Consider the following 24,173-nt stretch of genomic DNA (forward strand, 5'->3'; position numbering starts at 1 on the left):
TCAGCTCAAGAAGTTCGTTATATCAAGTATAGACGCGGCCGCAAGCTTCCGGAAGAAAGTGAAACCGCTCACACTTTTAGACGGGCTCGTAAAGCAACAACAGCACACGGCAGATTTTGTTCTTCTTGGCTTTGGGTCTGTTCATCAAGACGACGACAAGGTTTGTTTGAGCTCGGGTCATTCATGGCTCGTTATAGTATATGCATGTGATCTCTCGGCTGTGTATTAGAACATGGCGGATGCTTTGTTTACATTCTGTCTAGCTCCACGAGCTCGTGATGTATCTCTGTAACCAATCAGCGTTCAGCTGCGCGTGTAGCTCCACCTTTTGGTTTTTGGTACCCTTTCGAAAGAGTGCCGAAAAAGTGGTTCGGTACACTTATTGACAGTGGAAATTGCCATAAAAGCGTACCCAACCGTACCGTACCACTCAGTGGAAACGGGCCATTATGTTGCAAAACTGTGTAGAATTTGCACCTTTTATAGCAGCCTATTCCACGCTTTCTAACGCTTCAGTTGGAATGCACATCTGAGCTGGTTCATTTCTGTTCATGTTAATATGATTTATTAGCGACCGACACAATCTCTTTAAAAGAACAACTCACAAAGTAAATTTCTGAATTTCTTTGGATTGTTACCTTATCAGACTGAAAACAAAAACAGCAACAGAAAACACTGAAACAACTTCTGACCACGTCATTTACCCTGATTTTGTTGGGAAACCGCTCTTTTGCAACAAATTTCGTTCTGTATAATTTGTATTTTTATTTTAATGTATTTCTGTTGGTCAGTTATCTACAAAATAAACAAAAGAGTGAATACATTTTTAGTAAAGTGACGTACAAATAATACTTTTTGGCCTTAAAGAAATTCTGAATTACATTCAAGTAGATCTATTATAACATAAAATATAGTATTTCTGACACTCGTTTTTATAATTTGACTGATGAATTACAGTATCGCAGTACTTGGTATCGTGATTCTTCAGCTGGTATAGTATTGTAAGATTAATTAATGGTATCGCGACAACCCTAGTCTGCATCAGCATATGCGGATAAAAACAGGAACAACATCTGAGTTATTGAAACCGAGTGAATCATTGATTTGACGAACTCTGAGCATCTCAGTTAGAACTGAATGAATCATTGAATTGTTTAAACCAAGTGAATCATTAAATTGTTTGACCCGAGTGAATCATTGAAATGTTGAACCGACTGAATCATTGAACTGTTTGAATTGTTTATATTGAATTTCTGTTTAACAGTAATGAATGTAAGGTTCTAACAAATTGATGTGAATCAGTGGTTTAATCTTGTGCATAGATCAAGTTAATTCCAAGTCGACAGAGGTACCTCTTTATTTGGTTTATTATTATTATTATTTTGTTTTGTGCCTTTGATTTGTTGAATTATTCAAATGCTTGTTGCAATGGGTTTGAAACTTTTTCTGTTGTAAAACCTGTATATAGTGTTATTTTGAGGTTGTAAGGAGACCTAATTGAATAATAGATTAATGCAATTTAAACTGGTTTAGTGTGATTTATTTTGTCTTTAGCTCTATAAGGGGTTACTAGGGTTATTGCACTGCTAGTGTATCCCATGTAGCACTGACTTATTATTTTTTATTTTTTACTTATAAATATATAAGTTGGCACCCCTACCCAGTCAGATCGCACAACGTGTGTTTGGATATAACTCAGTTTTCTGAGCACACTTCATTATTATTTTTCACTTATTCCTCTGCTGGAGATCAGAACTGAATTTAGAAATAGTTTAGACACAAATCTCTGAGCTTAACAAAGGAGATTCAGTATGTGGGCTATTGGTTGTGTTCAGTGGATTTGGGTTTCCACCGTTTCCTCACTCCACCAAAGTAAAGGAGTAAAGTAAAGGAGTAAAGTAAAGAGGCTGAATGGAGGAGGCTCGTTCTTTATCCTCGCGCTGCAGATGCTCTGTTGAACTGTTTTCTCGCTAGTGAAGTGTTCAGTTTTTACTCTTACATAAGTCTAACATGTAAATAGCAAATGCACCATGGAGCGACGCAACTGACTCTTCAATGGAATGAGAGACGAGACTCTGATTGGTTAAATGCAGGTTCTGCTCAAAACACATCCAGAACTCATGAAGAGAATCAGCACAGCCCTGTTAGACCATGAGCGGATTTATCCATCCTTAACTTAGCAGAAGTGGATTCAGACACGCCCTTAATGCTTTTGCACCATACGCTTTAGACCAGGGGTCTCAAACTCACGGCCCGCGGGCCATTTGCAGCCCTCAGTGCAATATTTTGTGGCCCGCGCCGACCGCTGTACACTGACAGAATCAGCGGAGCGGGGAGAGAGAGCGCTCCCCGCTCAGCTGATTCTATCCGTACACAGCGGTCACTGGCATTCCCCGCCCGCCGTGTAAACAAAGGGTTGGGGATGCCGGTGACGTCACCACGCACCCCGCCCCTTTGTTGGACGCTGTGACGGGCGGGAAGTGTTAGGAGGGAACTTGCGCCGGCCAGAACCAAGGTAAGCTGTTCCCGCCCCTGCCTGCCACTTAGCTACCTATCTGCAGCCTGCCACCTACCTAGCTACAGCCTGCATCTTATATATATTATAGGTAGATACAGACTGGTACAGACTGATGTGACTGGAGTGGGGTTCAAGCAGACCATGTGCCTTTTTGGGAGCACATATTTGTGTGAGAAGTTATTCTCCACCTTGAACTTCAATAAGTCAAAGTACAGGTCTAGACTTAATGATGATCATCTTCAAGCCATACTGAGGGTCTCAACTGCTTCCGCTCTAAAGCCAAATGTGGTTCAGATTTGTGAGAAGAAGCGCTGTCAAGTCTCTGGCAGCAAGGAGTAAGTAAAAGATGCCATGTTCAGAAGAACTGTTCATAATCTTCACTCAATGTTCTATTAATGTTCAGGACACTTCATGTTTAGAAGAAATAATTAAAACTGTTAATAATGACATTTGAGGACTTTTTTTTTTGTGAAATCCCAGCCTCACCCAGACTTTGCCTCCTGCGGCCCCCAGGTAAATTGAGTTTGAGACCCCTGCTTTAGACTTTGTGACTAGATCATTAAAATAGAGCCCACACACTCTTCAACAATGGTAGGTGAAAACACCTGACTAACACTCTCTCAGATACAGTAGATTGAGCAGTGCTGGACACCAGAGGAGGAGGGCAGAAATCACCTGTGGATGGCGGATTATTAGACAATAATGCACAGTATGGTCACATCACCGGTGTGTATTATTGCCTAATAGTTATGGCCCATCATCTTTCATCCCTTACCTCTTGTCATATCCTATAGTTTCTGGATGAACAGCAAATAAAGCATCAGAAATCCAGCGCTGGTCACTGATTGGCTCACCTTCTTTCCCCTTCTTCTCTGTGATTGGTCGAGCCATGGAGGCGGTCTTAAATAGGAAGCCATTATGTGTGATGGAGGGCGGGGCCATGTAGTGCACCGTATCGAAGTTGACTTTGACCTCTGACCTCGGCAGCTCTGCAGGTCAAAAGCACAGGCGTGAGTTGAAGAGCCCCTATTATGCAGAACTCTGTGTGTCAGCAGTGTGTGAAGACCTCCAGCCTCTGATGATCAACGTGAGTTAACTGTGTTTGTTCTAATCTGACTTGATGCAGAAACACTTTGATTGACATTCTCCATTTGTACGTGTCATCAGAGGAAAAGCCCCGCCCACTAGTGCCCATCTCTCCATCTCATTAGCATAATCAGCAGCCATGAGTGAGAAGCAGCCGTCTGTCCATTAGCCATTAGTGTTTTCACCGTAATGTGTGTGTGCATGTGAGGATGTTATAGTGTGTGTGTGTGTGTGTGTAATAGTGTGTCTCACCTGTGTTGCGGTTCTGCGTGAGGAACTCCACCTGCAGGTTCTGTCCGTGGTGTTGTGCGAGGGCGATTGGAGAGGTCAGATCAGGGTCGCCGGTGTCACAGCTCACATCCGCACCGCAGAACACCAGCGCCAGCGTCTCACACACATCACTGGACTGAACGTTAATGCACAGCGCCTGCACACACACACACATACACACACACACACACACACACACGTCAACTTGAGCACAGTGATGTCACACCACAGGAATCCACACTAAAACATATGTGAAACATGTGTGAAGCGTGCTCGTGTGTCAGACTGAATGAGTGTGTGTAGGAGAGAGTGTGTGTGAGTGTGTGCATGTGCTCATTTGCGTTTGTGTGTCAGTGACTGAAATGCAAGTCAATTCACTAACTGAAGTCAGATGTGTTTCTGAGACACTCAAAACGAGTCACACACACACAGGCACACACACACAGGCACACACACACAGGCACACACACACACACACACACACACACACAATCACAGAACAGTGATGTCGGACCAACACAGTCAAACATTTACTGTTCATGTTACACTTAACCTGCTTCTGATAAAGTCAGAGAGAGAGAATGCGTGTGTGTGTGTGTGTGTGTGTGTGTGTGTGTGTGTGTGTGTGTGTGTGTGTGTTGTGATTGTGTAATTGAGAGGATGTTTGGACAGCTGAAAACCAACCTCCACAATCACAGCAGGACACACACACACACACACACACACACACACACACACACATACACACACACACACACACACACAAGGGAAACAGACACACACACGCACACACAAAGAAATACACACAAATACAGACACAAACACAACACACACACAGAAAGAGATGAACACAAACACAAATGAGAAAAAAGAGACACAAACATACACACATGAACACACACACACACACACACACACACACACACACAAAGCAACAGAGAGAAAGACACACTCATACAAACACACAATCTCTCTGTCTCTTTCTCTCAAACACACACACAAACACACACACACACACACACAGAGAGAGAGAGAGAGAGTTTTTCACACACACACACCATGTATTTCTCATATGTTCAGTTTAATGTAAACACTACAAACACTTCGTCCATCAGTAACAGAACTGATAGAGAATCACACACAATCACTGAAAATAAATGAAACACACACACACACACACACACACACACACACACACTGTAATCTTTATAAACCACGGGTCTGTTAAACTCAATATGTGAGGCTCTTTCTCAATGACACACACACACACACACACACAGACACAAGGAAAAAGAAGGAATATTCTGCATTCCTTGAACCTAATGTCAGCTCCGGAGATCAGCTGTAGTCACACACAGCAGCACAGAGAGGACTCTTCACCTGCACAGGTAAACACAGCTGTGAGAACATGATAAGAGTCTGTCTGATTTACTGAACGTGGAGGAAAAACGGGAGACTACCAGGAGAAATAGCTGCTCAATACACACATGTGGCAAGGTGTGTGTATGTGTGTGTGTGTGTGTGTGTGTGTGTGTGTGTGTGTTTAAATAATTCATTCATTCATTCATTTTCCTTCGGCTTAGTCCGATAATTATCAGGGGTCGCCACAGCGGAATGAACCACCAACTATTCCAGCATATGTTTTACACAGCGGATGCCCTTCCAGCTGCAACCCAGTACTGGTAAATACCCATACACTCCTATTCACACACACACTCATACACTACGGCCAGTTTAGTAATGAGTGTAAACCTGTATAGAAATCCTCACTCTGATTGGCTGCTGTCATGTTGCAGTTAGTGTTTATATTCAGATCTAGCCAATAGCAGAACAGCAGTTCCTGGGGGGGCGGGGTTAATGATTGTATCTGATTGGTCGAATCTAAATAAAAAGCTGATCCATGCAACACAAACAGTAGACGCGTAATAGAAATGTGACGCATCCCTTTACTGTTTTACTGCAGTAACAGAAGGATCATAACCACACTGTAAACCCAGCGGTCACCTTTACCAGATGAAATGAGTGCAGTTAACTCAAAATGGGCTGGAAGTTAATTCTGCTCATTTGAAAAGAGTTTTGAACTCAGTGTTGAAGGTAGAGAGTTCATGAAATACCTCATTACTTCAGCTTAAATGGAGTAAGTTCTCAGCACTCGTATTGATTAGTTTAACTCAAATGTTTGTAGTAATCGGTTTCCTCAAACTGTTTGAGTTGCCTTAACTTATTGGGTTTTACAGCACTCAGCTGGTTTGAGTTCTCTTCATTTAATGTGCTCAAATTGCTTCGATTACTCAAATGTAGTGAGTTCACAGCACTGATTATGGATTAGTTTTTGAACTTTAATGGTTTGTTGTCTCGGTTTCTTCAAATGATTTGAGTTACTTTCACTTTCTGGGTTTTACAGAGTAGATCATGGATAGCCCAAGGCAACTAAACTTTTAAGTTTAACCTAAAGCCGATAATGTTTGAGATGTGGACAGAGAGTCAGAGATTATAAAGTCCTTGTAGCTGGCGGAAACACTTCAAGACTTTTTTATGAGGGAAACATGAATAGGAAAATGATTTATGGACAAAAACAGACAATACAAACACACACACACACACACACACACACACACACACACACACACGCACACACACACACGAAACCCGTACAGCGTGTGTGAACATGTGTGTTTGTTTATAACATGTGTCACAGAGATTCCAGAGTACTGTAATGGAAACACACACACACACACACACACACACACACACACACACACACACACGAAACCCGTACAGCGTGTGTGAACATGTGTGTTTGTTTATAACATGTGTCACAGAGATTCCAGAGTATTGTAATGGAAACACACACACACACACACACACACACGAAACCCGTACAGCGTCTGTGAACATGTGTGTTTGTTTATAACATGTGTCACAGAGATTCCAGAGTACTGTAATGGAAACACACACACACACACACACACACACACACACACAGAGAGAGAGAGAGAGAGAGAGAGAGAGAGAGAGAGAGAGAGAGAGAGCTATTACACAACTTATAACAGACATTTCTACTTGATGTAATCAGACACACACACACACACACACACACACACACACACGCGCACACACACCTCTTACACAACCTATAACATGTACTTCTACTGGATGTTTCTAACACAATTATGCTTTCCCCATTGTGTCATTATTATATTGTAACGATCATCTCTGCCTTTCTGAACTTCAATGATGTAAATAAGACTAATTGGTTAAAGACACATGACTTTATTCACATGTCCACATTCACAAAGAAAACCTAATAGGCCGTCTAATTTCTAATTGTAGGATTAAGTGTAATAAACTAATTCGGGATCTTATCCTGATATTATATACTTGTATACTTGTACTAATATTATCATACTTGGTTAAAATCACTGTGTTGTAAAATATAAAAAGCAAACAATAATGAGTCAATTACTATAGTTGGTCCCACTTTATATTAAGTGGCCTTAACTAATATGTACTTACACAGGAACTAAAAGTTTGATACAATGTACTTATTGTGTAAATACATGTATTTACTGTGTACTTATGCTTGGTTAAATACCTGTATGTAATTACATCTGTAATTAACTTTTGTAATTACATTTGTAAATACACTGTTGACCATCCCTTACACCTTAACCCACCCTTAAACCAACCCATACTACCAAACCTGTCCATAACCCAACCTCTATCCCAACTCAAAAGCACCACAAGTGTTCTCAAATACATTATAAACACAGTAAGTACATTGTATTTATTTTTTGACGTAAGTACATAGTAGTTAAAGACACTTAATATAAAGTGGGACCCTATAGTTAATCATTTAAACAATATAAAATATAGTTTACATATTACATTATCTTAACTAATTATCTGATTATAACCTACTGTCTTTTACTAAACTGTTGGCAACTGTTAGTCATATACCTGTGTGTGTGTGTGTGTGTGTGTGTGTGTGTGTGTGTGTGTGTGTGTGTGTGTGTGTATATATTTATACAACAGTTCTGTCTGGTTCTCAAATCTGATTGGCTGATAGCCGTGCGATATTCTGCAATATCAGAACTCCTACAGCCTCTTTACCCTTTGTGTATTACTCCGCCCACATACAGCCAGCAGAAAGCAGACACTACAGATCTACAGATGCTTGCTCAGCTGTTTAACTGTCTGCTTATGATTTGAATCCGGAAGAAAGTAGTTCCTCATACAAAAGGGTTTTTGAGACTCTCCATGTTTGTTTTTGTTTTTATGTACACAATTATGCCGTCAAACTGTTGTATAAACGCAATATTACACTCGTAGCAGTGCCATATGGCTGAATATACAGCCATATCGCACTGCTACGAGTTTGATATTGCTCATATATATAAATATTACCAGTTAATTTGTTTGTAATGCTAAATTTGTTGCAACTATAATTACAACAGATTAGCAGTACTTTATGGTTTGAAAACAATATATTGCTTACTTTAAATAACTATAGTATTTAATGTGGGAAGTCATTAATTAAAAAGTTATTAGAAAATTAAGCAAATAAACACTATTAAATTGCTTGAGTAGAATATTAATATAATGTCATACATTTATTACATGTTAAATATTTTTATTACATATAAAGATGTATTATCACCTATTAAACCTGTGTAATTTAGATTGTTTAGCAAACGAGTATCTGCTATATAGACTCTGTCAGATAATAATGACTGATCACATGATGACTGATAGAAAACTGTTCAGTCTATTATATTGACTGGCGATCGGAAACAACACTCCCCATTCGCTCCTCTTGATCACAATATTTGTGAAATAGTCTACACTATTGTTGATTGTGTACGATATTTATCAACAATATACACTTATAGTGATGACGATGTCCGACAAGACGTTAATAACATTAACATTCGTCGTAACCATATATGGATTGCCTAGATCGTGTGTGCCTGAAACGTGTGGTGTTCTGCGGGTCTGCAGCTGGATATTATTGCTAAAATAGGCTATCTTTGGCGGAGCGCCTTCCATTTTTCATCACCGCATTATCTGATGACAGAATAGCAAATGAATCATTCAAATGAACTGTTCAAATGAATCATTCAAAGTGGTTCTTCTGAACCAAATGATTCAGTTCAGATCCAGTAAACACTGCGTATGCGTGACTTTCGGTTTTGTTTTTAAATGCATAATACATAACAAACGGTTGTGTATTTAACAAACACAAGTTTTTTTCGAGTCATTAAACTCAAGTCCAAGTGAAGTCTCAAGTCATGACAGTCGAGTCTTTTTTGGATATTTGTCAAGCAAGTCTCAAGTCCTAAATTTGTGACCTATATCTGACTCGGTTCCCCCATCTGTGATACAAATGCACATACATATGACACCACCCCCCCCACCCTCAACACACACACACACACACACACACACTTAAACATACAGCTAAACACACAAACATAGACAGAGAAAAACTGCAGAAAGAGAAGTGTGTCAGGCAGGAGAGAAATTCCACACTACACACACACACACACACCAGAACAATACACACATACCAACATAACATTACCGCAGAGCAAACACACACACTCATTCATCAGGACATAAGTAAATCAGCTTCCATGTGTGTGTGTGCGCAAGTGTGTGTGTGGTACAAAGCTGGCCATTAAGCAAGGTAAAACTGCTGTAACACAAAGAATGTGAAGAGACACACAATCATCATCTCCTGCTCATTCTCTCGCAGTATACTGCTGGGTGGGTCTGACTTAGCATTCCTTAGGCTTCAGCACGTGCACATGCACACGCGCGCACACACGCGCGCGCACACACACACACACACACACACACACACACACACACACACACACACACACACACACACACAGAGAGAGAGAGAGAGAGAGAGAGAGAAAAAGAGAGAGAGAGAGAGAGAGAGAGAGAGAGAGAGAGAGAGCTAAAACACATGCACAACACAGAGAAAACTAAAATATGAACATTAAAACACACTTTAAATCATTACACTGTTGTAAAACATGAACATAACACTAAAACACACAGACACACACCACACACGCACACACACACACACACACACACACACACACTAACAATTAAAACAAAAAACTAAGTCATGCACACTTAAAACAAACACACACACACACACACACAACACACAAAACACACTGGTATAACATATTAACACTTTAAAACACACACACACACACACACACACACACACAACAAAGCACATTAATACACACTCATACACACTCAAAACACATTAATACACACTCAAAACACAATAATACACACTCATACACACTCAAAGCACACTCATACACACTCAAAACACATTAATACACACTCAAAACACAATAATACACACTCATACACACTCAAAGCACAATAATACACACTCAAAACACATTAATACACACTCAAAACACATTAATACACACTCATACACACTCGAAACACAATAATGCACACTCAAAACACATTAATACACACTCATACACACTCGAAACACATTAATACACACTCATACACACTCAAAACACATTAATACACACTCATACACACTCAAAACACAATAATGCACACTCAAAACACATTAATACACACTCAAAACACATTAATACACACTCAAAACACATTAATACACACTCAAACACACTCAAAACACATTAATACACACTCAAAACACATTAATACACACTCATACACACTCGAAACACATTAATACACACTCAAAACACATTAATACACACTCAAAACACATTAATACACACTCATACACACTCAAAACACATTAATACACACTCAAACACACTCAAAACACATTAATACACACTCAAAACACATTAATACACACTCATACACACTCGAAACACATTAATACACACTCAAAACACATTAATACACACTCAAAACACATTAATACACACTCATACACACTCAAAACACATTAATACACACTCATACACACTCAAAACACAATAATACACACTCAAAACACATTAATACACACTCAAAACACACTCAAAACACACTAATACACTTGTAATACACATACACAGCACTTTAAAACACACAACAAACATTGACACTTAAAACACACAAAAAAACACATAAAATTAAAAACAAACTTAGAACTCAGTGTCGTCAAACTTAGTTTAAACACACACACACAAGACATGCCCTCTTAAAACACACACACACACAAATAAACACTTAAAAACAAACTAAAAATGATCCAAACACATCTCCAAAGCAATGACAGAAAAACTGCATCCACTCACCCAGCTGACTGACTCAAGGGTTCAAAGTTCAAAGGTCACCATGGGTGTGTGTGTGTGTGTGTGTGTAATGTATAGCTTTAAGCGCAGCTCAGAGTCACACAAAAACACACACCAGAGTCGACAGAGCGTCAGAATGAGAGAATGAGGGGTGGGCGAGAGCTGAGAGAGGCTGAGGGGGAGGGGCCTTGAGGAAAGGGGGTGTGGTCATATATAGCACTGGTGATGTCACAGTCAGTCTGATGCGCAAACACACACACAGAGAAACACACTGCTCTAAAGATACTCAGCTGCTTATTAACTTATCAAATCATTCAGAGATTCTGCAGTGTGTGTGTGTGTGTGTGTGTGTGTTTGCTCTCATTCTGCCTGTCTCTCTGGGTGTGTGTGTATGTGTGTGTGAATGGTCTCTTTGTCAGTTTCTTCTCTTCCCACTGAAAGAGGAATCCTGAGTGTGTGTGTGTGTGTGTGTGTGTGTGTGTGTGTGTGTGTGTGTGTGTGTGTGTTTGTGTGTGTGTTTGTGTGTGTGTTTGTTTCAGGAAGCAGATCACATCACGCTGTGATTGGTTTTGAGCTGTTTTGCTGGACTGCAGTGAAAGCTTCCTGTGTGTTTACATGCGCTCATACAAATGAATCATCTCATCACACACACACACACACACACACACACACACACACACACACACACACACACACACACACACACACACACACACACACACACACACACACACACACACACACACACACACACACACAAAAATACCAAACACACATAAACATACACAAACATGTACTCACTCATGCAAACACACACAAATGCACAAACACACACACAAACATGCACTTACACACACGTAAACACAAAAATACACAAGCACACTTAAAAACATGCTAACATGCACTCTCACACATACACATAAACAGACACAAATGCGCACACACACACACACACACACAAACATGCACTTACACACACGTAAACAGAAACAAATACACAAGCACACTTAAAAACACGCTAACATGTACTCTCTCACACACACACACATAAACAGACAAATGCACAAACACACACTAAAACACAATACACAAATGCACAAACACACACCAACATATACCTAAACACAAACATGTATTCACACACATAAAAATACTTGAATACACACAAACATGCAAACACACACACACACACACACACACACACACACACACACACACACACACACACACACACACACAATAACACGCACTTACACTCACAAATATACAATTGCACAAACACACTAACACATTTACACACAGACAAATACGATAAAACACACTAACACACAATACACAAATGCACAAACACACACACGTAAACACCTAACCCAAACAAGCATTCACACACACACACACACACACACACACACACACACACACACACACACACACACACACACACAAACACAAATACAAACACCTCAAATACATGCAAACACACAAATACACAAACATGCACTCACACCCACAAATATACAAATGCACAAACACACACTCACACACAAAAAACACAAGTAAACACATATACAAGCATGCACACACTCACACACAGAGAGAGTTGTGACAATTGCACAGACAGACATAAACACACAAAAATCCACATAAACACACTAACATGCACACACACATTAATGCACTAACACTACCACACACACACACACAAAACACACAAACAGAATAATGCATGCACACACACACACACACACAGAGAGAGAGTTGTGACGCTGCAGTGAGTCAGACTTACGTTGTTGAGCTCTCTCTGGTTGCCGAACAGTGGGTGGTATCTGCGGTATTTCCCCTCTCTGTATTTGGCGGTGATGAAGCGCCGTCGCTCTGCACTGCTACTGTTTAGCGTTAGCTCTTCGCTAGGCGGGACGTTCGCCGCCCAGAACTGATTAGCTCGATGGTTCCCCACAGTGATGAAGACCTGCAGGACACACAGGCGAGGTGTGTTACGGGTGATGTGTGTTACGGGTGATGTGTGTTACGGGTGAGGTGCGTTACGGGTGAGGTGCGTTACGGGTGAGGTGCGTTACGGGTGAGGTGCGTTACGGGTGAGGTGCGTTACGGGTGATGTGCGTTACGGGTGATGTGCGTTACGGGTGATGTGCGTTACGGGTGAGGTGCGTTACGGGTGAGGTGCGTTACGGGTGAGGTGCGTTACGGGTGAGGTGCGTTACGGGTGAGGTGCGTTACGGGTGAGGTGCGTTACGGGTGAGGTGCGTTACAGGTGATGTGCGTTACGGGTAAGGTGCGTTACGGGTGAGGTGCGTTACGGGTGAGGTGCGTTAAGGGTGATGTGTGTTACGGGTGAGGTGCGTTACGGGTGAGGTGCGTTACGGGTGATGTGTGTTACGGGTGATGTGTGTTACGGGTGATGTGCGTTACATGTGAGGTGCGTTACGGGTGAGGTGCGTTACGGGTGAGGTGCGTTACGGGTGATGTGTGTTACGGGAGAGGTGTGTTACGGGTGATGTGCGTTACGGGTGAGGTGCGTTACATGTGAGGTGTGTTACGGGTGAGGTGCGTTACGGGTGATGTGTGTTACGGGTGATGTGTGTTACGGGTGATGTGTGTTACGGGTGATGTGCGTTACATGTGAGGTGCGTTACGGGTGAGGTGCGTTACGGGTGAGGTGCGTTACGGGTGATGTGTGTTACGGGTGAGGTGTGTTACGGGTGATGTGCGTTACGGGTGAGGTGCGTTACATGTGAGGTGTGTTACGGGTGAGGTGCGTTACGGGTGATGTGTGTTACGGGTGATGTGTGTTACGGGTGAGGTGTGTTACGGGTGAGGTGTGTTACGGGTGAGGTGCGTTACGGGTGAGGTGCGTTACGGGTGAGGTGCGTTACGGGTGAGGTGCGTTACGGGTGAGGTGCGTTACAGGTGATGTGCGTTACGGGTAAGGTGCGTTACGGGTGAGGTGCGTTACGGGTGAGGTGCGTTAAGGGTGATGTGTGTTACGGGTGAGGTGCGTTACGGGTGAGGTGCGTTACGGGTGATGTGTGTTACGGGTGATGTGTGTTACGGGTGATGTGCGTTACATGTGAGGTGCGTTACGGGTGAGGTGCGTTACGGGTGAGGTGCGTTACGGGTGATGTGTGTTACGGGAGAGGTGTGTTACGGGTGATGTGCGTTACGGGTGAGGTGCGTTACATGTGAGGTGTGTTACGGGTGAGGTGCGTTACGGGTGATGTGTGTTACGGGTGATGTGTGTTACGGGTGATGTGTGTTACGGGTGATGTGCGTTACATGTGAGGTGCGTTACGGGTGAGGTGCGTTACGGGTGAGGTGCGTTACGGGTGATGTGTGTTACGGGTGAGGTGTGTTACGGGTGATGTGCGTTACGGGTGAGGTGCGTTACATGTGAGGTGTGTTACGGGTGAGGTGCGTTACGGGTGATGTGTGTTACGGGTGATGTGTGTTACGGGTGAGGTGTGTTACGGGTGAGGTGTGTTACGGGTGAGGTGCGTTACGGGTGATGTGTGTTACGGGTGATGTGTGTTACGGGTGAGGTGCGTTACGGGTGATGTGCGTTACGGGTGAGGTGCGTTACGGGTGAGGTGCGTTACGGGTGAGGTGCGTTAAGGGTGATATGCGTTACGGGTGATGTGTGTTACGGGTGAGGTGCGTTACGGGTGAGATGTGTTACGGGTGATGTGTGTTACGGGTGATGTGCGTTCCGGGTGATGTGCGTTACGGGTGATGTGTGTTACGGGTGAGGTGCGTTAAGGGTGATGTGTGTTAAGGGTGATGTGCGTTACGGGTGATGTGCGTTACGGGTGATGTGTGTTACGGGTGATGTGTGTTACGGGTGATGTGTGTTACGGGTGATGTGCGTTACGGGTGATGTGTGTTACGGGTGATGTGTGTTACGGGTGAGGTGCGTTACGGGTGATGTGTGTTACGGGTGATGTGTGTTACGGGTGATGTGTGTTACGGGTGATGTGATCAGGCTGACCCATCTAATGCACACTCAACACAACCCAGATCAAGATCACGACACCAGCCGACACTACAGCTGTGTGTGTTTAGAGTTCCACATGATCCTCCTCTGAAAAATGATCGTCTGACTGCGCTGCTAAGTGTGTGTGTGTGTGTTAGAGTAGATGCTGTGATGTGTGTGTAACAGGATGGACTGTACCTAGCCTAGCACTCATTTCATACAGATTATAAAACCAGGGAATATTTGTTTTCAAGAGTAGTCGGCTGGCTTTAATGTAGTGGTTTCCAGTTTTCTGTGGATATATTTCTCATGTGTGTGGAGCAAATATTCACTGAGACTCCAGAGCACTTGCTGATCCAGGGTTAATAATGAAGCTGCAGAAACTGTCATAAACACACATCTGGACTGGACCAAGGTCTATAGCGATCGATGATTGGCTCCTGAACTAGAAGGCGGGGCTTCATTTGCCATATTGGCTGTTACACTTTTCCCCATTCAAAACTATACGAGTGACATGTCTTGTGTATTGTAGTCTTTGGTTAATAGGTGTGTGAGGTGTGTTACAGGTGAGGGGTCAAACACACCAAAGGTCCAGGAGGACACACAACACACCTGAATCAGATCTTCAGTCCACACCTTCTTGTCCATTTTCAGACTGCGTACTTTTGAGATGCTCGGGCCAAGACTTCTGTGCTCTCCTGTCACACACACACACACACACAAACACAAACACACACAGACACACAGAAACACAATATCGTTCAGTCACTGTAGGCTGGCCAATATCAGCACATGTCTTCTGCTGATGAACAGTGGTGTTTGTTGTAGTAGATGGATGTTGGTGGTCACCTGCGCATCTCTTGCAGAACACCACCGTCAGGTTGATGGAGGCCCACTCAGGTTTGGCTGCGCTGCAGTCTGCACACATCTGATTGGACGGCTCCGCCCAGATCCGCTCAGCCACTTCGTAATTGGACAAAGCTTCAGCGATGGAGTCACGCATAGACTCCACCCACTGATCCTTCAGCTGGTCTGAATCTGCAACAAAACTACACACACACACAAACACACACATGCACACACACACAGACATACAAACACAAGTACAGACATAGAAACACAAGCACAGACACACAAAAAATACAACACACGCACACACAAGCACAAACACAAATACACAAAAACACACACAGACGTGCACACACACACACACACACACACACACACAAATACACAAAAGCACACACACACACACACACAAAGAACACCCACAACAGACAGATGCAAACAAACACACACATATTTGTATATATACATATTTGTTTGCGTATATAGATGCACACATACACACATACATGCAAAACACACACAAGCACAATCACAAAACATAAACATACAAACACACACACACATACACAAACATTAGAGTGCATCCTGACATCATTTCACCAGTGACACACACCTGTTTATTCTCGTTAACAGTGCTAATGCTGTAGTTGTGTTGTTTTCTATATTGTGATTTTTACACTGATATCATTTAAGTGAGAGATGTTGAGTGTGTTTGCATGCAGGCTGATGTTGTGGAGTGCAGTGTGTGTGTGTGTGTAACCGGTTTGTTGAGTTCACAGACGTGCATCTGACCTCACCGAGAAGCAGAAGAAGAGAAAACCCAAACCAGTAAAAATACACAAAACCACAACAGCTGTGAGAGAAGCAGAACACACACACACACACACACATTTACAGTCTCACACAGACACACACACTTACTGCCAATGCATCTCACAAACATATTCTGTCATCATGCACACACACACGCATAAGCACACATTCTCACACTAACACATGCATACACTCACTGTACCACACAAACACACACACACACACACACACACACACACACACACACACACACACACACACTCACTGTACAGGAGTTACCCACATCAGGGCTGGAAATTGTGTCACATATGCGCCCAAAATATTATCTGAGCGAAACAGGCAGATGGGATTTATTGAGGCGTTCTGTTGTGTACGTCATTAAACTTGCGGCATGGTGGCGCTTCTCTGCGGTTTAATGATGTGAAAGGAAAAGCGTGTGTGAAGACCCACACAGTGTTGCCAGATTGGGCGGTTTTGAACTTGATTGTGCGGGTAATATATGGCATTGGCAGCTTGACTAAACTTGGGTGGTTTTGAAATGTAAATATTACATGCAACCTGTTTAGCGGAACGCAACTGTGTGCTCCTACTCCATTCAGTCAGTAGCAACCAGTGCATCTGGGCCCACCCACAAGAGGAGATGAAGGAAAGCTGTACTAAAGTCTGACTCCCCTTCATCACACAGCGCCTGCAGTTACACTCACAGCAGTTCATCACATGCCTGTAACTTCGTTTGTTTTACTCTGATCGCATATAAACTCGATGGCTCGAACCACTTCAGAAGGTGATCTGGGATGTATTCCAGATGAAACTGGACGGGTCTAATCATTTTTTAGTCACAATTAATATAAATAAAATAAATTATGAGCTGGAGATAGTCTGTCCTGCGCCTGAAACACCTGTAGGAGCGCTTTTACAGCCAGAACTCTATTAAAACATGTTTACTATAAGCAGAAAACATGCTCTAACTTTTTAGGCCTGTGGCCAGGGGGGTTCGGGTGGTTTGGAAGACCCAAGCTCCAGAATTTGGCCCTATATGAGATCATTTGTCCTATTTTGACTGCTATGCCATCATAAGTAATGAAAATAATCCATTGAAAAAGGCTTTAGGACCAATCGGAATCCTCTGTCGGCTGCTGCTTCAGTGGGACTATAATCTGATGTAGGAGAAGTCTTCTTTCGCTACTGTGTTGCTTTTAAACAGAGAAAACATTTTGAAGGAACTTTATTCTAAATCTTGGAGCTTATTCCTGAAATAAAAAAATGCTAAATAAAAAGGTGTGAAGCATCAGAAGCGGCCCGTATTAAATTGAGTTGAATATATTTTGGCTATTGTTGATGTCCAGGAATTTTCAAATGTACTTTTTTTTAACCAAAGAGGCTAGAAATATTCTGAAGAATTCACTATTATTAATGTATTATTATTATTATTAATATTATTATTATTATTTATTTTTATTATTAGTATTACTATTTATTATTATTATTATTTATTTTTTGTATTTTTATTTATTATTATTGTATGATTATTATTATTTATTTTTATTATTAGTATTACTATTATTTTATTATTATTATTATTATTTGTTTTTATTATTAGTATTACTATTTTATTATTATTATTATTTATTTTTAGTATTTTTATTTATTATTATTGTATTATTATTATTATTATTATTATTATTTATTTTTATTTTTTATTATTATTATTATAAATTTTATTATTGTCTTTATTATTTTTTTATTATTATTTTATTATTATTATTTTTATTAATATTATTATTATTATTATTATTATTATTATTAGTATTAGTTATTATTATTATTATTATTAATTTTATTATTATTACTTTATTATTATTATTATGTTTTGATTATTATTTTTTATTGAAATGGCCAAATTGTGACTGAGGACAGTTGAATGTGCTGTCCAGTTTGTTTTTTGTCTAATAAATGACAGTAGGCTGCAGTTTTTTTACTTTAAGACTTTAACAGACAGCTATTTTTTCTAATGATATATGATGTAATAAATTTGTATTTTAAAAATTTGTCTTATTTAAATATTTTTTAATTGCAATTATTTTAATATTTTTAGTACATCAAAAAGTGTGGTTATGATGACATCTGACTAGCTAATCCAGCAAAGAAATGTCACTAAAATGCAGTATTTAAATCTCAGTTAAATTGAAACTGGAGGCGTATAAATGCAAAAAGGTCCAAAAAATAAAGAACCAGCCCTTTCACCAGGCTGACTACGTAAACGTGACCTTATTATTATAGGTCGTCTCACTCATGTCCGGCAGTGTGTGCAGGCCGGTGGGTGCATGCAGAAATAGTTTGATAGTTATTTATAATGAGCATTGAATTCAAATGCAATTAATCTGTTAATATAAAACGTTTAGTGACGCTGCTCATATTTTTTGGGGGGGTGAGACTCAATTTTGGCTGGTGCGCCCTAAATATTTAAAGTAAGGAGCACTGGTGCTACAGAGTAAAAAGGTTAATTTCGAGCCCTGCAGACACATACACACCATTTATCACACATAATATTATCAACACACAAACATATCACACATTCCCAATCACACAGATACACAAATACACACACAAACTCCAACCCAAACACACACAGGTGTGTCTAATCAGGTTAGTAATGCCTCATCTTATAGCACAACATTTAACCTGCTTTGGCTATAAAAGAGAAGTCTCTATGTGACTTGGCAGACAGTGGGAGGCAGTAATATTTTGCCCACCAGGGGGCGTTTCCCATAATGGTGTGACATCACGTGAAAACTATGAATAAAGCAAGTGATGTCACAATGAGGGGCGGGGTTAGGCACAGATATTAAAAGCCTATAGTGTCAGTCAGACCCTTCACAGATCAATACTTTCAGTGATGAAGAGACCAGGGAAACAGAGAGCAGCAGACGAGTGAGGGATGGAGGGATCAGTGGAGGTGAATCTGTACCTGAAGATGCGATACGGTGTGGTCAGATCAAACGCTCTTCTGTCGATCTCCTTCACATTACCAACATTCATATCGATGGAGGTGATGCCGATCCCCAGACGGTATTCCTGACACACACACACACACACACACACACACACACACACACACACACACACACACACACACACACACACACACACAGCAACGAAAAAAAGTGTTCGATTATTATGCGCAACACACACATGCAGTTTCAAAATATGGAATCAAATCACACACACGCACATACACACACACACACACACACACACACAGTAATGGAACAGTGTTAGATTATTGTGTGCACACAAACACACACAGTCAGTTTCAAAATATGTAATCAAACTGAGCGAAACAATCAGATAAAAGAAAAGGGTCACTTTACACACACACACACACACACACACACACACACACACACACACACACACACACACACACACACACACACACACACACACACACACACACACACACACACACACACACACACACACACACACACACACACACACATTGCATGCAAAGCCATTGCAGTTGAACAGTGAAATATCAACGTCTTCATACGTCACTATGCTTGATAAATTGCATTGAAGGGGAAATGAAGCACTCAGTCAAGTTGACGTTATTTTGTAAACTGGTTTCCACTTTAATGAAAATATATTAAACGAACTGGATTAATGTTAGCATTTAGCAGAAAACAGCATGCTTTATCATGTGTGAAGTTGTAGACGTGGAGCTGCTGCAAAAACAAGCATCAGATGTGTGTCTGATATAAATAATAATAATATTCAAAAGAAAGGCAGATCTTAATTCTAAAACAGAAGCCTAAAATCACTTTTAATTTGTTCAGCTATTGCTGAATGTGAGAACTAAAAGAAAGTGTATCATCAATTAACATCCCATGATATTTGTACTGGGACACCCATTCAATCTCTGCACCATGAGTAGTAGTGAAAGCTTTTGCTTAGTTTGTTTTTAATTCTGAAAATAACATGAGTTTTGTTTTATCAGCGTTTAATAGATCATTTAAAAGGGAAAAAGGAAAAATACAATAAATATAGATCTTTATTTCAGACATGCATCTGATGCTTGTATCTGCAGCAGCTACACATCCGCAACTTCACACATTGGGTTACATTAGGCTTTACAGTGTGTGTGTTCAGTCCATTACTTCCACTGTATCTGTTCAGCTGAGGGAACAGAACCAACCCCGTGACGTCACACTCAGATATTCCAAAATGGCAGTGCCGTAGGTCTAAAATCCATAGTAAAACATGCTGTTTTCTGCTAACTTCTGTAGTGTCTGATTGGTCCGATGACACTAATCAAATAAGACACAAAAAATCACTAATGTATTCTGATGTTCCTATGTGTAAAAGCACAACTCTTAATGATGAAGCCAAGCGAAAGAGAAATGAGAGGCGTCCGACAGAGGGTGCGCCGAACCAACAAACCAGCTAAAGGAACTTTGGCTGACCTCCCTGCTCAGTTTACACACATGAATCTAAGTGCATGAGTGTGTAGGCACACTATATATTCAGGCTGATAATAAAGCTGCCTAAATGTGGATTTATGTTTTATAATGTACTCGGATGACTATGTATCTGCCTCTCTAAGGGTCTCCTACTGTTCAAGTGATCAGCATGCTCCCTGAACGTATGATTTAATTCAGTTATGCACTTGTGTTCATGGGGGATTTATGAACACTGTTTCTGAACCCCGTCTCCCAACACGGTTTCAGAGTTGATCCTCTATGCATGAGTGTAAAAGCTTTGCGCTTTCTGACTTCTGTATACTGAGGTTGGTTGCCCTTTATCCTTGACAGAGGATAAAGTAAGGATTTTGTTTCTGTTGTTTGTCTTTTGTTTATTCTACTTTTTCACTGGACTTTATTTTATTAATAAAAGTGTATTTTATTACTTCTCTTCAACGGGAGTGGACACCTGAAGGGTGCTAGGGGCGTTAGTGTGGTTGCTAGGGTATCACTAGGTGGTTGCTAGGGACTTTCAATAAGTTTTAGTGCATTGTTGCCATGCGTTTTAAGTGGTTTCTAGGACATCACTTTCTGTCAAGGACACCTGTTGGACTCTACAGGCTTATGCTGCGTTCACACCAGACATGGATCGTGCGGATAAATCGCGCTATTCATGCATAAATAGCCGCGTGAACAGACGCGGACTCGCGTGATGGGCAGGGCTTCTGTCTACCCGGTGACTCTAGCTTCATTGCTAAATGGCTAACATGGATTTTATTAAGAAATTAACAGTGTTTATGTGCTTTATGAAGACTGAAAAACAGTGTCGATAAGTTCAGGGCCGAGTCTGAGTCCACTAGATACTTTCAGAGGTGCATCCAGCTCTGTGAGCTCATAGACTCCTCCAGAAACTGAACCTGGATGATGGAGGCTTTCAGCGGTGCATCTGACTGAGCCCAGCCCAGTTTGATGAACTTCATGTCGGTGTCAATTCAATTCAATTCAGCTTTATTTGTACAGCGCTTTTACAATGTAGATTGTGTCAAAGCAGCTTCACATAAATGGTCATAGTAATTGGAACAGTGTGGTTTAGGTTTTAGTGTTTAAGTTCAGTTCAATTCAGTTTAGCTCAGTTCAGTGTGATTTATTCATTACTGAGAGTTCAAACACTGAAGAGCAAATTAAGCTCTTCAGTGTCGGCTGGAGGATTTCCCCTGGGACACCGACAACAGGCGATACGTCACAATCACGCCCCCACAAGAGCAAGCTCCTGATTGGTTAACGTGGTGCGAATGTCCGCTGAAGTTCAGATTTTCGAACTCAAGTGATTCGTGCGAAACGCGCATTAAGCACGTCAAACGCGCAAAACGCTCAATTCGCGCCACGCCATTCGCACACTTCGTGTCATTTGCACTGCGCCATTCGCGCGTATTGCGCCGCAGGATGTCTATTCACGTGTAGGCATTGACTTAACATGTAAATCACTTACGCTTGACGCACATTCCGTGTCTGGTGTGAAGGCAGCATTACACACACACATTCACAGCTACGAATAGACAATCACTACCTATCCCCTCATCCCATGCCTTCATGTGCTTTCATCCACAGGAGGGGGTAGGCGAGTCTGCGACCATGGCTGCAGGACCAGAACCACATCAGACTATATCCACACCCCCTGTCCCCATCCCCTGTGGCGTTGTTATGTCTTCTCTGTGTGTTTATGGGCTTGATTGCTGGGCTTTTTTTCCTCCTGATCTCACACTGGCCTAATTCAAGAGCAAGGCGAGAGTAAGTTTTATTTTATTTTTTCGCCTCCCCCTCCTGAAATGCATCTTACTTCCTTTTTCTAAATGCTACCTGCTGTGACCTGTCTTGATGTGATGTTTGTGTATGGTCGGGGGCTTCAATTTCACCATACGAAAGTGTACGTGACAAATAAAGGCCTGATTTGATTTGATTGTACCGAATTCTGTGCAGAAAAAGCAAAACATTTAAAAAGTCTCCAGCTTGACTCATACCTGCGCAGCAGAAAAAGCCTGTTAAAAGCGTTTGTGCTGGGTGTTGAAGTGTGTCACCTCTGTGTTCTTGTAAAGGAAGACTTTATCCGCACACACCACCGTGTAGAGTTTGGAGCGCAGGCCGCGCAGCTCCAGATAGCCCTTCATCTCTGGGTCCAGACATGCGTTTGCTCGAGACACTCCTACAGTGCTCCTCAGCGCAGAAACCCACTCGGAGCGCTCCACTGATAATGCAGCCACAAGAATACACACAATCAATACGGGACAACACACACACGCTAAACTGATCTGAATACAGCACTGATATCAAGGTTATAAGAGATGATGAACACGAACGGAAAATAAAAATGAAATAAAAATAAAACGAGAGTTTCACTGAAACTGTATTGTAATTTTCTGCATTGTATTTGTTTTCGTCTTTGTAAATATATTTAATACATAAAACTACTGTAATTCTTTTAGAAGTAAACAGAGTCTGAAATCCTGCTGTTCTCAACCAGTGGGGACACGCTCACAGGGGGCGCGAGTAGGCTACAGGATGGGAGGAAAAAGAAACTAATTAAAGGGGTAATTAGGTAATTAAAGTGCACTTATTGAGTTTTCAGTGTGAACGCACTTCTTATTTTACAGGGTGGGCCATTTATATGGATACACCTTAATAAATTGGGAATGGTTGGTGATATTAACATCCTGTTAGTGTCACATTAGTATATGTGAGGGGGCAAACTTTTCAAGATGGATGATGACCATGGTGGCCATTTTGAAGTCGGCCATCTTGGATCCAACTTTTGTTTTTTCAATAGGAAGAGGGTCATGTGACACGTCAAATGTATTGGAAATTTCACAAGAAAAGCA

The 24,173-nt window shown here is 41.4% G+C and overlaps 1 protein-coding gene across 7 annotated transcripts in view; it reads right to left on the reverse strand.

Annotated features, from left to right (window-relative positions):
- Positions 1 to 24,173, reverse strand: part of arap1 (ArfGAP with RhoGAP domain, ankyrin repeat and PH domain 1) — a 136,859-nt gene that overhangs the window by 33,771 nt on the left and 78,915 nt on the right. For all 7 annotated transcript variants that reach the window (XR_012391120.1, XM_073924133.1, XM_073924131.1 and 4 more), the window contains 7 exons: positions 23,376 to 23,542; positions 19,806 to 19,912; positions 16,025 to 16,224; positions 15,788 to 15,873; positions 12,974 to 13,156; positions 3,857 to 4,031; positions 3,373 to 3,507 (listed from right to left, as the gene is read on the reverse strand). Coding sequence is in view for 6 of the 7 variants with exons in the window: in XM_073924133.1 (XP_073780234.1) it covers positions 3,373 to 3,507; positions 3,857 to 4,031; positions 12,974 to 13,156; positions 15,788 to 15,873; positions 16,025 to 16,224; positions 19,806 to 19,912; positions 23,376 to 23,542 (1,053 nt within the window). In the remaining variant the exon portion in view is untranslated. The remainder of the gene's footprint in view (positions 1 to 3,372; positions 3,508 to 3,856; positions 4,032 to 12,973; positions 13,157 to 15,787; positions 15,874 to 16,024; positions 16,225 to 19,805; positions 19,913 to 23,375; positions 23,543 to 24,173) is intronic.

This window comes from Danio rerio, chromosome 15, assembly GCF_049306965.1.
Source record: "Danio rerio strain Tuebingen ecotype United States chromosome 15, GRCz12tu, whole genome shotgun sequence".
Lineage (NCBI taxonomy): Eukaryota > Metazoa > Chordata > Actinopteri > Cypriniformes > Danionidae > Danio > Danio rerio.